At 43.5% G+C, this 13,594-nt stretch overlaps 1 protein-coding gene across 1 annotated transcript in view; it reads left to right on the forward strand.

Annotated features, from left to right (window-relative positions):
- The window catches only part of PTPRN2 (protein tyrosine phosphatase receptor type N2), a 959,094-nt gene that overhangs the window by 381,737 nt on the left and 563,763 nt on the right, over positions 1 to 13,594 (forward strand). The window contains exon 6 of the mRNA XM_065400104.1: positions 5,949 to 6,411. Coding sequence (XP_065256176.1) covers positions 5,949 to 6,411 — 463 coding nt within the window. The remainder of the gene's footprint in view (positions 1 to 5,948; positions 6,412 to 13,594) is intronic.

A 13,594-nucleotide genomic window follows, 5' to 3' on the forward strand; every position in this document is an offset into this window, starting at 1 on the left:
TAATCACGATTAATATTTTTAATCGCTTGACAGCCCTAGTTTTAAGCATTAAATATCTCACCTTTTAGACTGCAACCCTCAAGAAACCAAGTCCTTTTCCAGATTGCACTTTGAGATCCTCAAATAAAAGTCACTATGTAAGTGCAAAGTAATTTTTTTTGCCACTGTTACTCCTCATCACTCCAGTTACAGTGATCCTGCTGATTCCTATGCCCAATATGCTTCACTGTGCATACTAATTTGGTAGCTACATTTGCATCTCTCCCTTCACTGCCCATGTTTGATAATATTGTTTCTGTGCACAGGAGCGCCGCCAGCTTTTTTGCCGCTCTAGGCGGTGGAAGGTCCTGCCCCCGAAATGCCGCCCCCGACAGAGGCGGCGGAAGGTCCCGCCCCCGAAATACCGCCGACAACCGGGGCGGCCGAAGATCCGGCCGCTACGGTCGCCACCCCCCAAATGTTAGCGCCCTAGGCGATCGCCTAGGTCACCTAATGGGTTGCGCCGGCCCTGTCTGTGCAGTTTTGCTTGAATAATCATAGAATCATAGAGATGCAGGTCTGGAAGGGACCTCAATGGGTCATCTAGTTTCTAGACCAGTCCCTGGACTCGGGACAGAACTAAGTATTATTTAAACCACCCTTGGCAGGTTTTTGTCTAACCTGTTCTTTAAAACCTCCAGTGACAGAGATTCCACGACCTTCCTAGGTAATTTGTTCCAGTGCTTAACTACCCTCACAGCAAGGAAGTTTTTCCTAATGTCTAGCTTAAATCTCCCTTGCTGCAGTTTAAGCCAATTTCTTCTTGTCCTGCCCTCAGTGGATAAGTAGAGCCCTGCGCAGATACAAAATTTATATCCACGGAAATGTAGGGTGACCATATTTCCCTATGCTGAATATGGGACATCTGGTAAAATTACTCATATTCAAGCGAGTTCAATGGCAATCAATCAGAACTATGCAGTACAAACATTCAAATTAACATAAAATTGATTGAGTCCCTGTTAAAAAGAAATACCGTGTAGTTTAGTGGTGGGCAACCTGCAGCCCGTGGGCCACACATGGCCTGTAAGGGTAATCCGCTGGCAGGCTGCGAGACAGTTTGTTTACATTGACTGTCTGCAGACATGGCCGCCTGCAGCTCCCAGTGTCTGCAGTTTGCCGTTCCCGGCCAATGGGAGCTGCAGGAAGCGGCGCGGGTTGACCAAGAACAGGGATTTTATAGGGGAACAGTAGGGAGATGCCATCTTGTGCTAGACATATGAACAGCTGACTACTGTCAGTTGGTTGGTAATCAACCAAGAGAAGCTAGAACAATAGCCACACTTTAAGATAAGGAATGATTCTATCCATTGGTTCATGACCCCCAGACTAATGAAGTACGGGCCCACCTTCTGCTACCCTGGCTTTTTCATTGGGAGTCACTTTGTCTTACACACTCAGTACCATGCACCGGACACCTGGGAAGGGAGAAAACCCGTGAAAGAATTACTAGGTGGTTCTATTGGCCAGGCATCTATAAAGAGGTGAGGTATTACTGTGTGTCCTGCCTGGAGTTTCAGTCGGCAGGACCTAAGAGTTCTCTAAGGGTTCCCATTTGAGAGGACTGGCATGGATTTGATTGGACCACTAGAGAGGAATGCGAATGGACACCAACACATACTGGAGATCATGGATTATGCGACACAATACCCCAAGGCTATTCCACTTTGCACAACCAATGGAATTTATGAACGTCTTTGTGAGGGTGGAGATCCCCAAATAAATAGTAATGGACCAGGGAATGAACTTCATGTTACAACTGAGGAAGCATTTGTGTAAGCTACTGAAAATCAAATCTCAGAGAACATCCATTCACTCCCCACAAATGGATACCTACTTGAATGCTTCAATGGGACCCTAAAAGGGATGCTGAGAAAGTTCATGGTGGAGGACCCTTTCCATGGGGATCACTTGTTACCACCACTCTAATATGCAGATGCGAGGTTCCTCAGGCCTTAATGGGGTTCTTGCCTGTCAAATTGTTATATGGTAAATAACCTGGGGGGATCCTAGACCTAATTCAAGATACCTGGGAGAAGCAGGAGCCCATAGGCACCAGCGTAGTGCAGTACATTCTCCAGCTATGAGAGAAGCTGAAGACAGTAGGGTCTTTTTGAAGGAAAATCTCTTAAAGGCCCCAGTGTCTCGAGCAAGCCTATAATAAGGGCACCTACTCATGTGAATTCCAGCCTGGCAACAGGGTACTGCTGTTGTTGCCCAGGTCACAGTCAAAGTTAATGACTAAAGTGGCATGCCGGGTGGGACGAGTGGATTATGAAATCCAGTAGTCCAGGAAGAGGAAAGAAACCCAGATTTACCATATAAGTCTTCTCAGGGTATGGTGGGACTGTGAGACCTTATTCTTAACACCTTCCCCCACCTCCAAATCCAGACCTGGCCCCCAGGCTCCACTGTGCTAAGACCCGGACACAATTTCCTTGCGGGGAAGGGTGTGGGAACCCCAAATGACTCAGATATTGCAAGTGGCCTAATCTCTTCCTTCTGTGTTCTTATCATGACCTGGATGAACCTGTTTGTTTTTTCACCACACCACGACGGTGCCTGGATGGAGAGTCAGTGAGAGCCACCGTCCCCTGTTCAGGAAGGTGTGGGATGCAGTACATTTGGGAGCTTCAGGTGATGTTGGACCTTGGGATAGTAGAGGAATTTCACAGTGGGTGGCAGAGACCCATTGTCTTGGTGCCCAAGTCTTGGGATGACTTGGTTTTGCATTGACTTTAGGAAAGTGAATGGGATATCCATGTTTGACACACATCCCATGCCCCAAGTTGACGAGTTCTTGGAGTGGTTGGGGGCAGAGAAGCCTATCTAGAACTTAAATCTGATCAAGAGTTGCTGGTAGGTCCCCTTAACCAAGGGATCTTGATGAAAAAGGTCTCTGCAAACCCTTTTGGCCTGTACCAGTTCAGGACTGTGCCCTTCAGCCTTCATGGCACCGTGGCCACCTTTCCAGTGACTGATGGACATGGTTCTGTGATCGCACAGCCCAGTATGCAGTGGCCTTCATAGACAATATAGTCATTGATAGTTGTAATTGAGAGAGATACCTTGAGCATGTATTGGTGGTCCTACAGGCCCTCAAGCAAGCTGGCCTCATGGCAAACCAGGCCAAGTGCTGGTTGGAATTTCATGAGGTAACATACCTGGGACATAATTGTCAGGAGGGGCAAACTTAGACCTCTGATTGAGCAAGACCAGGCCTTCAGAGATTGCCCTATTCCATCAACAAAGAAACAAGTTAGATGTTTTTGGGGCCTGGCTGGATATTATAGACAATTCATACCTAGATTTGCCATGATAGCAGTGCCCCTCACTTACTTAGTTAAGAACTCTAGCCCCAAGAAGGACGCTAGTCTGAGGCCTGTGACAAAGCCTTCAGGATCTTGAAAGATCTTCTGAGCAAATTACCAGTCCTCTTCCACCCTGACTTCACCCAACTGTTAATACTCCACATGGATGCTTGAGATGTAGGGCAAAGAGTGGTGCTGTCCCAGAACATCCAATACTCTATATTAGCCAGAAGCTATTTTCCCTAAGAGAGACTCTACTCCACTATAAAGAAAGAGGCTTAATCAGCATCAAGGGAGGTTTAAGTTAGATATTAGGAAAAACTTTCTAACTATAAGGATAGTCAAGTACTGGAATAGGCTTCCAAGGGAGGTTGTGGAATCCCCAGCATTGGAGGTTTGTAAGAACCTCAACAGACAAACACCTTCAGGGATGGTTTAACTATACTTGGTTCTGCCTCAGCGCAGGGCTGGACTAAATGACCTCTTGAGGTCCCTTCAGCGTGATATTTCTATGATTCTATGATTAGCCCAGAGGTTCAGCATCAGCTAAATGCATAGCCACTGTCCACTCAAGAGGTAAAGCTCAAAGGTAAATCTGCATGTGCTAGTGTGCCACAGACATGGAACTCAAACGCATTTTCTTTGCTGACAAAGGAGATTACAGCTCTCCGCTCTCTAAGAGCATAAGCCATTATAGAAAATTCATGGAGTGACGATTACTCTGAGGGGGAATCTGCCTCTTGGCAAAGGAAAGATGTTGCAAAATCATCTCTCTAATGGAGGGTGTGTGTGAGGGGTAAAGTTACTTGTGAGGAAGAATAAAATAAGAATAAAATAATGGCCCCCCCAATGAAGAACTGGATAAAAGTTGAAGTTCCTTCTTTCACCTTTTGAACATGTAAGGTCCACTCCTGACCTCTTTCATCTTTATGGAGCCCGAGGGGAGGTGTGTTAATACTGGTCTTCTGGCCCAATTCCAATTTGTGTAATGACATTCTAGCAATTTGCATTCTTGTGAAGTATATAGTTCTCTGCAATCTGGATTCAGAATGTTACATTTCCTGTTTTAAATTGTTGTTTTAACAGTGCATAGCAGCACTACACATCTGATGGGTTTCATGTCATTAGGGACCAAAATGATCAGCATACTATATATTCAAACTATTCCAATACTGTATATTATTGTTGCAGTTAGTATTTATTTGTATTACAGTAACACCTCGTAAGTCAGCTGAGATCAGGGTCGCATTGTGCAAAGCACTGTACAGGTTATAAAACAGTCCCTGTCCCAAAGAGTTGATAATCTAAATAAGATTTTACAACCTAAATATTGCAGTTTAAATTTGTAAAGTATTTAGTGGTCTTTTAAAATGAAAGATGTTACATAAGTGTAAGGGTTTCTTTTTGGTGGGGAGAGGGGGTATTGGTTACTGATAAGCCTGTCTTCAGGTCAATAGTACCCTTTAGAGGGAAAACACATGATCTTAACAAAGAAGCTTTTAACATTTAACTTATTATAGTAAGTGTCATTTGTAGTTTAAATAGGAATACCAACTACTAAAATTTAATTAAAAAACCAAAATTTTAAAAATCCAATGAAAACAGTTCTTTTTAAACAAATAGACATTGTTCTGTAGTGTCTGAAACCCAGTCATTGCAACACTGAGATTCTGAAACTGAAATGAATAAAAACAAAGGAGAATGGACTTCATTGGATTTTCTTTGTCCAGATGAATGTAAACAGAGCATACATAATTGCAAGCCAATTGAATTTTATGATTTTCTCACTTGTAATAATCTAAAGTGTTATTAGTAACATAGGTAACAAAATGCAGTGTCTTTTTAAAGCAACTCTTCTAGTGTACCAGAGTTTGCACATTTGTAGGAGGGGTTATGTGGCAGATTCTGATTTCTTGATTAATTTTACCTAGCATTAAAATACAATGGAATGTGTGACCATGTGAAGTAATTCTTCCGCTTTACTCCATGCTGACAAGGCCTCAACTGGAGTACTGTGTCCAGTTCTGGGCATTACATTTCAGGAAAGATATGAACAAATTGGAGAAAGTCCAGAGAAGAGCAACAAAAATGCTGAAAGGCCTGATGCTGAAAACGTAATCTATGAGGGAAGATTGAAAAAATTGGGTTTGTTTAGTCTAGAGAAGAGAAGACTGAAAGGGGACATAACAGTTTCAAATACATAAAATGTTGTTACAAGGAGGAGGGAGAAAAATTGTTCTACTTAATCTCTGAGGATAGGACAAGAAGCAAAAGGCTTAAATTGCAGCAAGGGCAATTTAGGTTGGACATTAGGAAAAGCTTCCTAACTATCAGGGTAGCTAAGCACTGGAACAAATTGCCTAGGAGGTTGTGGAATCTCCACTATTGGAGGCTTTTAAAACAGGTTAGACAAACACCTGTTAGGAGTGGTTTAGTTATTACATAGTGCTGCCTTGAGTGTAGGGGACTGGACTAGATGACCTCTCGAGGTCCCTTCCAGTCCTACACGTATATGACTCTATGTTTCTGAATAACAAGTAAGCATTATGATGCAGTATACATTACAATAATGACCTAACCTAATTTTTTTCACTCCAGGATAACATCCAACCTGACCTCATTATAGACTACATGATGCAGAAGTCCAAAGGCAAAGCACCTGCTTTGACCCATCATAAGTATGCTGAGAATCCTGCAGTGAGGACCTTCAATCAACCTCAGCTGGAGAACTTCCCTCCAGAGTCAGATGCAGAACTCGACAGAAATGCTCTGATTTCTGCACTACATGCCTATGTCGCTCAAAAGATGGCAGCACGGAACAACTATAAAAGCTCCATTGGCAGGACTAAATGGTCTCACCTCTATGCTAATAGGTTCCGTTCATCTCAGACTGGCCATTTTGATGGAACCTTTGCCAAAGAAGAGACAGAAGATTTTAAAATGAAGCAGCCATTCCTGCGGAGACCTGGAGCTGTAGTGCTGGGACCAAGTTCAGAGATGCTGAGTTATAAATCTGCTTCTCCTCAGGGTGATCTTAAAGATCCTCTGAATGCAGTGGATGGTAAGATTTATATTTATTTATTTTATCATCCGTGAAGCTTCCATCATGTTTTCTAGGCACGTTTGCAAAGATTATAATAGATTTTATAAGCACTAAAATCATAATGTAGAATAAGCTCCCCTTATATAACTGTACATTTTCAAAACACATTATAAACAATAACTAACTGTGGAAATCCATTTGCACTCAAATCAGCTTTCATGCACATCTGTCACATTGCACACTTAGGTAGAACTGTCTCTTTGCTTTTGGTCTTCTGTTCTCTTTATTTAGCTATAAATTGGAGGACACTGGGTAAAATGAAAAGTTAGCCAAAAGAGAATAATTACTGAAATATGCTCTATCATATAAACTCTGGCATTCAACATGTGAAGAGGAGAACGTTGTCAGTTCATGAAAACCTGAGATGCGGGGATGCAGGAGGATGAGGGTTACAGCTAGAATAGGCTGAACTGTCAATTGCAAACAATTATTTGCCAAATTTGACCTTTTTTTCTATTTGCTAACTATCCATGAGCAGATCATGATTTTTATTAATTTGTTTTATTCATATTCATATAGCTTAACAGTCATAGCGTAATATGTTATGGGATCTTGCGATATATTTCAGTGGTGCTTCATGAGTCAACTTGTATCTTCCTTACATGGCTTGGGGGTAGGGAGAGTTTGGAAAAAAATGTGCATCTATTTGAACATTTGTCTGAACTAAACCAAGTATTGATGTTACTGCTGCAGTTCAGAGTGCCTGCAAAATCAATGAATCAATCCCTCACGCTCAGCTATGCATATGCATTTGATGCCTTGCAGCTGATCTTTCTACCTTAATTCCAGTTGATCCCCATCTGACCATATAGAAAAGGGCTTTCATGAGTCTCTTCCATAGTTTACATTACCAACAAAGTTTTTTCTCCTTTGTTTGCTTTTGAAACACAAAATTGCTGAAACTTTGGCTTTTTGTCTGAAGGGAAACAATATCTGCAATCCAAAGGATGCCCAAAGTGAAAGCATTCTTGGTATGGTGCCTGGAGAGATTATAGGTTTCAAAGAACAAACTGTAATGTAAATCAAATCCAGGTAGCACTGTAGGATTCTGCAACAGGTTGCATGGTTTTGCTGCTACACTCAAAGGAAAATAGGCCCATGTTGGTTAAACTGTCCTCCAACTGTTCCACTTCACCTTTCCTAGCAGGAGTCGACAGGCAACAAACATACTTAACACTTACAGTGAATAACATGTTTCAAAATTCATTGGGTTGTGCTTCTTTGACTTTCACATGCATAATGTATCCTCTAGTAACGTACAGTTTTGCTAGCTTGCTTTTACGTATGCAGTTATATGAACTTATTAAATGCCTCGAAATGATTCTGTGAAGTATCAGTAGTATTGTTGATTTTTTTTTTTGCTTCTTTGAGTCATTTACTAGTCCTTTAAGATACACGTGAGGTAACACATCAGTATATTCACAGTATAAAGTAGCAGTTAGAAATGATGAAGGACAGAGACTGAATCTGCCAATCTGAGCAGCTTTCCTGCCTGTAGCAAAGCTGCCAAATTCCAGCCAGAGGTTTAGCCTAATGATATGATTGCTCTCTATAAATTCATCAGAGGGATGAATACCAGGGAGGGAGAGGAGTTATTTAAGTTAAGCACCAATGTGGACACAAGAACAAATGGTTATAAACTTGCCATCAACAAGTTTAGGTTTGAAATTAGGCGAAGGTTGTTAACTGTCAGAGGAGTGAAGTTCAGGAACAGCCTTCCAAAGGGAGCAGTGGGGGTAAAAAAATCTAACTGGCTTCAAGACTGAGCTTGATAAGTTTATGGAGGGGATGGTATGATGAGACTGCCTACAAGGGCATGTGACCCATTGGCAACTGCCATTAACAAAAATCCCCAACTGCTGGAGATGGGACACTAGATAGGGAGGGCCCTGAGTTACTACAGAGAATTCTTTCCCAGGTATCGGCCTGGCGGGTCTTGCCCACATGCTCAGGATCTAACTGACTGTCATCTTTGGGGTCAGGAAGGAATTTTCCCCCGGGTCAGATTGCCACAGACCTGGGGGGTTTCGCCTTCCTCTGCAGCATGGGGCACGGGTGACTTGCATGTTTAAACTAGTGTAAATGATGGATTCGCTGTAACTTGAAGTCTCTAAACCGTGATTTGAGGGCTTCAGTAACTCAGCCAGAGGTTAGGGGTCTATTTCAGGAGTTGGTGGGTGAGGTTCTGTGGCCTGCAGTGTGCAGCAGGTCAGAGTAAGTGATCACAATGGTCCCTTCTGACCTTAAAGTCTACAAGGAAGATTTGCACTGAGGGCAATAATTATTTGTATATCTGTGGAGAGATTTTGTTTCTTCTCTTGTTTTTCCCCTTTCTCCTCTGAATCTGCCATCTCTCCCTGCTCCTAATCTTCCTCTAATCTTGCTGGTTGTGTGGGCTTTCTGTACACGTGCAAGCTGCCAGACCATTCTTCTTCTTCAGTCAGTCAAATGATCAGCATTCCCTACTTTTCCTGACATACATGGTCAAAGTGCCAACCACAGAAGTGCTCACATATTAAACAGAGCACAGGACAGTGACTTGAGCTTGTGTCCCTACTCTGGCCACATGTTTCAGAAGCCGAGAAGGGAGAGAATATGTCTGGCAGAACAACAAAGAATGGCTTGAGCAGATCATCAGCGAGAGTTGGTGGGAAACAAGAGGAGGTTAACTAGGGAGCAGGAGGGAGACACTCATGCACAGGAAAATGCCTGGGCATGTTCTTAAACCACTCATAACTAACAGGCTTGAAAGACAGAGTGTGCCTGGGAGTGGTGTGATCTGAGCAGGCTCTGGCTTTGGAGACAAAGTCCAATTGTTAAGTAAAAACCTGCCAACTGCACAAGCACCATGTGCAAGTTAGCCCAGCTTTGTCCAGACTAGTTTGATTCATGAATCATTACATTTTCAGGCTCCCCTGCCTAGGCCAAAGTGAGGCATTCACAGGGATTTTTATTAATAAAAATCAAGTTTTCATGTTTAAAGTGCAAAAAGCCATTTGAAACTACCCCAAGCATCCCAAAAAACCCAAATTCTCCCCATCAGAAGAAAGTCCATAGAACAAATAAAAAGCTAAAAGAATAAACAGCTAAAGTACTCTGGTCCCCACAGACAGAAATCCTTTTAAAGAGGGTCTTTACTGGAAAGAGTACCAAGCTCTAAATTATATAGCCATGGCCTGGAGTTCTGGGTTCTGATTCTCTGTGTGCTGGTAGTCCTTTGATTTTCATAGGTAAGGAGCCCGTGCTGTATATATCTGGGCACAGCGATAAGTCTTCTAACGTCCACCCACCATCAAGCAAAGGAAAGTTACAAAGTGTGGCGTCATGCCACAATGTGCCCTTTTTGCTACTGAGTGTGTGCAGACTTCTCCAAACGTACTCCGTGAGCTCGTGTAGGGAAACCGTACATTACACTGCCAGCAGAAGCTGAGGCGTATTTTGATGGAGGGGGGACGCATTTAGACATGGGTCTTGCTAACGGGCTGCCATGCACAAATCCAGCTGACTTGTTTTCCTGCTCTTGGCAATGGAGCTAAGTCCACCTGACACATAGGTTAAGCTCCCTCCTCTGCAGGAGAGCTGTGATCAGAGAGGAGTGAGGTGGCTGCGGCCCTTCTCTGTCAGACCTGGAGGATGTGTGGAGCTCCCTCTCCAGGAGACCACCGCTGCTGACCTTACGGGGCCCAGAGCACATTTTGGGTGAGCAGATAGCTATGGAGCAGAGCCACTGGGATCACTTCTGATTCTATCCAGTATTGGGAAGAGGAAGAGTGATATGGGCACCCAGAAGTTTACGCATGTGCACACATGTGCACGCACACACATATGCTACCGGTTGTATTACAATATCCACTAACTGCTGACCCTCTTTTTCCTTGTTTTAGGAAATTCATAAGAACTAACTGAAATTCCCAAAAGGGTTTCAGTAAATACAGGACCCAACACAGATGTCTAGAAATTCCCCTTATTGTATTTTAAATAGGCTCCTCATCTTATCAGCTGAAAATGATGTACAAGAATGGCTGTGTGCCAGCACAAGTGGGGAAAATGTCCATATTTGAAATGAACAAAAACACTTACTTAACAGCATATTTATTAGTCCCAGGTAGATACACAAGCTCTCTCCCCAGACCTTTTTACAAAGCAAATCATTTTCACCAGCTTGCATTGACTGTCTGGACAGACTTCTGCTGGTGCTCCTTCTGGCATACTTAACACATCACATCCTCAAATTCCTCAGCACTGGCTCTGCTCTGCAACTCTTCTGTTTTTTTTAATAGGTGGGACAGTGGTTGTTCAATAATGGTAGCATACAATACTGTAATGCCTAGTTTTTGTCAAGTTCGAAGTCAGCGCTGACATGATGCTGTTTTTCAGGAGTTGTTCTTTTTGATGAACAGTTTCCTGGTGACACTGGCTAGATTGGGAATAGCAGCATCAGAGGGAGGCAGGAGGCTTCTCTTACTCTGGTTTATTCAATGAACCAGAAGGACCTGCAGAGAGCCTGTTAGTGGAATCTGGAGCAGGGCCTGTGGCCATTCATATTCTCTTGTGTGATTTCTCTTGCCTTTATTTCCATTTTGCGGTTGAGACTGTGCTTTGTTATCAGCTATGAACCTATGGAAGTAGACTGTGGAGATAAGACTTTGCTAGATAATAGACACAAAGAAAAGAAGAGAGCTTGGAAAAAGTAAAGTGAAATTGAAATGACAAGATTATGTTGGCAGTTTGTTGTTCAGTAACTCAGTTGCTGATTTGGCAACTGGTTCTGATGTGAGGACATTAAACTGCGTTTTAGAAAAATACAAGAATGTTACGTTTCTATAACATTTTTAATTAGCTGTGGCCTGAACCAAAACCCTGGATCTCAACTTTAGGGGAAATTTGGGTCTGGATCTGAATGTCATGGCTGGTCAGGACCTGTCTGGAGTAGAACCTAATCCTGGACAGACAGAGATTAAAGTCTCCTGGGGCCCAGCACCAATTTGAACTTGGAACCCCCCCGACTTCCCTGGTTTACAGCAAGAACTTAAACTACATGATGTTACCACTGTCCTCTACCTGACTTATGTTGTTTTTCTTAATTAAATGAACATACTTTATACTCATTTTTGTTCAATGAAATAAACCTTACACAGTTTTTGCTAGGATTTAGGAGCCTACATCATGTTTACTTTCAGTGAGACTGGAGCTTCTAAGTGCCTAAATCACTTTTTAAAACAAGACTTAGGCTTCTGAGGCATTTTTGAAAATTTTACCCTAAGTCTAATTTTTTGGTACAATGACTTTTAATGTTGAGGAGGTCAAAGTCCCTGAGTCAAGTTTGCGCATTGTACTATGGAGGTGGCTTTTAACTCTTTTGAGCGCTGAAAATTAACATTCAGCATTTATGTATGTGCTAGAAAGGCAGAAGTAGATCCGTGTAATCTATATGATAGAAAGAGTTGACAACAATTTGTAAATTTCACTTTTCTCTTCGGGGAAAGGTGCAGAAAATGCATAAAATGGTCATGAAAACCTTCAAAATCTTGATAGTACAGAGATTACATGTGAATTCATGGTCAAAAACCACTGGAAAACAGTCATTGATTTTGTTGTAGGTTTCCATTGTTCTTTTTATAGTTTCACTTAGGTCATGCAATCATGCATAGTGTTTTAAACATACTCTTTTGTACTGTGATGTGCCAGTATGTATATATCAACATACCTGAAAAGCTTTTTTTGTTGTGAGTTGCAACTGACATTTAGTCTATTTGTCCCTATTTGGTTTATTTGCTTCCTCTTCATTATTTCGGATGTTGTTCTTGATCATTTTCATCTAGCTATACAAATAAAGCACAACTCAGAAGTGATGCCTAAGCCGACATATGGCAATTGCATTGATTTGCTAGTACCTGTATTATTAAATCTGTGCAGTATCGTGTCCCACATTACCATCCTTAGTGTGTTTATTTTTTTAATGGCTCATCTTCTGAGATAACTGTTGAGCATCTAATCTTGCAGAAAGCTTCTGGGACTCATCCTGGCTAAGTTTGACTAAAGCTTTTTTGATTTCTGCATGCCCATGTGTGACGGGGTTGGGACTCACCACCTGGCACCTCCTACTCTGGTTGTCTCGGGAATTAGCTCTGAACAGTGGAGCGCCCCCTCCTGGTGGTGTCCCGTCCGTCGTCTCGCCCTCGGTTGGTGTGTCCGGGCCCGCTTTGCTCCCAAGCTCGCGGCGTCCTCTTCGAGCCACTGCCCTCCGGCAGTGCCCCTTAGTCCATCCTCGCCCCCTTCCCGGGGGGGGAATCAATCAGCTGCCTCTCTGCGTCCTGGCCGATGTGGCCAGCTGTACCCTCAAAGTCACTCCCCTCTTGGCAGGCGGTTGGTGCAGCTCTAGATGGCCGCTCCGTCGGCCGGGTGTAAGGCAAGGGGGAAAGGGGGGGAGGCCCGCCCACTACTCTGGGTCCCAACCCAGGGACCCTCTAGTGGCAGCTGTCCTGCCCTCCTTCTCTCCCTCCGTCTGTCCACGTCCCTGGGCTGCTTCCCCTTCGGCCCCTTGCACCGGCTAGGCCCTTCCCTTCAGGGCCTGCAGCCTGACAGACTCCGGGCTGGAGTTACCCTCTGCTCCCCCGGGCCTGCCCAGCACTGCGCTGTCCTGGGTGCTAGTCTCCCAGCCTGGAGACAGACCTTCCCCTGTTGAAAGCCTGGGACAGACTGACTGTCCTCTCCCTGAGCAGCCTTCTTATAGGGCTGAGCCTGGCCCTGATTAGCTCCCTCCAATCTGGGCCCTGATTGGCTCCCTATAAGGCCTTCCCTGATTGGCTCCCTGTCTGCACAGGCCCACTGGCCTGCTGCAGCCCAAATTCAGGGAGTGGGGCAGCCACCCCACTACACCATGCAAAGAAACCTAGATTCATCTGTTCTTTTAGAATACCCAGTTGAAGAAAGGCATTTAATCATTTTTTTACTGGTTTTTGATAATGTTAGGTATTCATTTCCTGATGGTGAGTGGATGCCAGTAGTAAACTATGTATAAGCCAAACATTTGTAACAGTTGTACAATATTATGCAGCACTCTTCAAATGTAGGTCGCAATTCTACCACCTTTACTTACTTTGAGTAGAACCTTACTGCACAGGCTCTTCCATTAGTGCAA

The sequence above is a fragment of the Emys orbicularis genome, chromosome 2 (genome assembly GCF_028017835.1).
Source record: "Emys orbicularis isolate rEmyOrb1 chromosome 2, rEmyOrb1.hap1, whole genome shotgun sequence".
NCBI classification, from domain to species: domain Eukaryota; kingdom Metazoa; phylum Chordata; order Testudines; family Emydidae; genus Emys; species Emys orbicularis.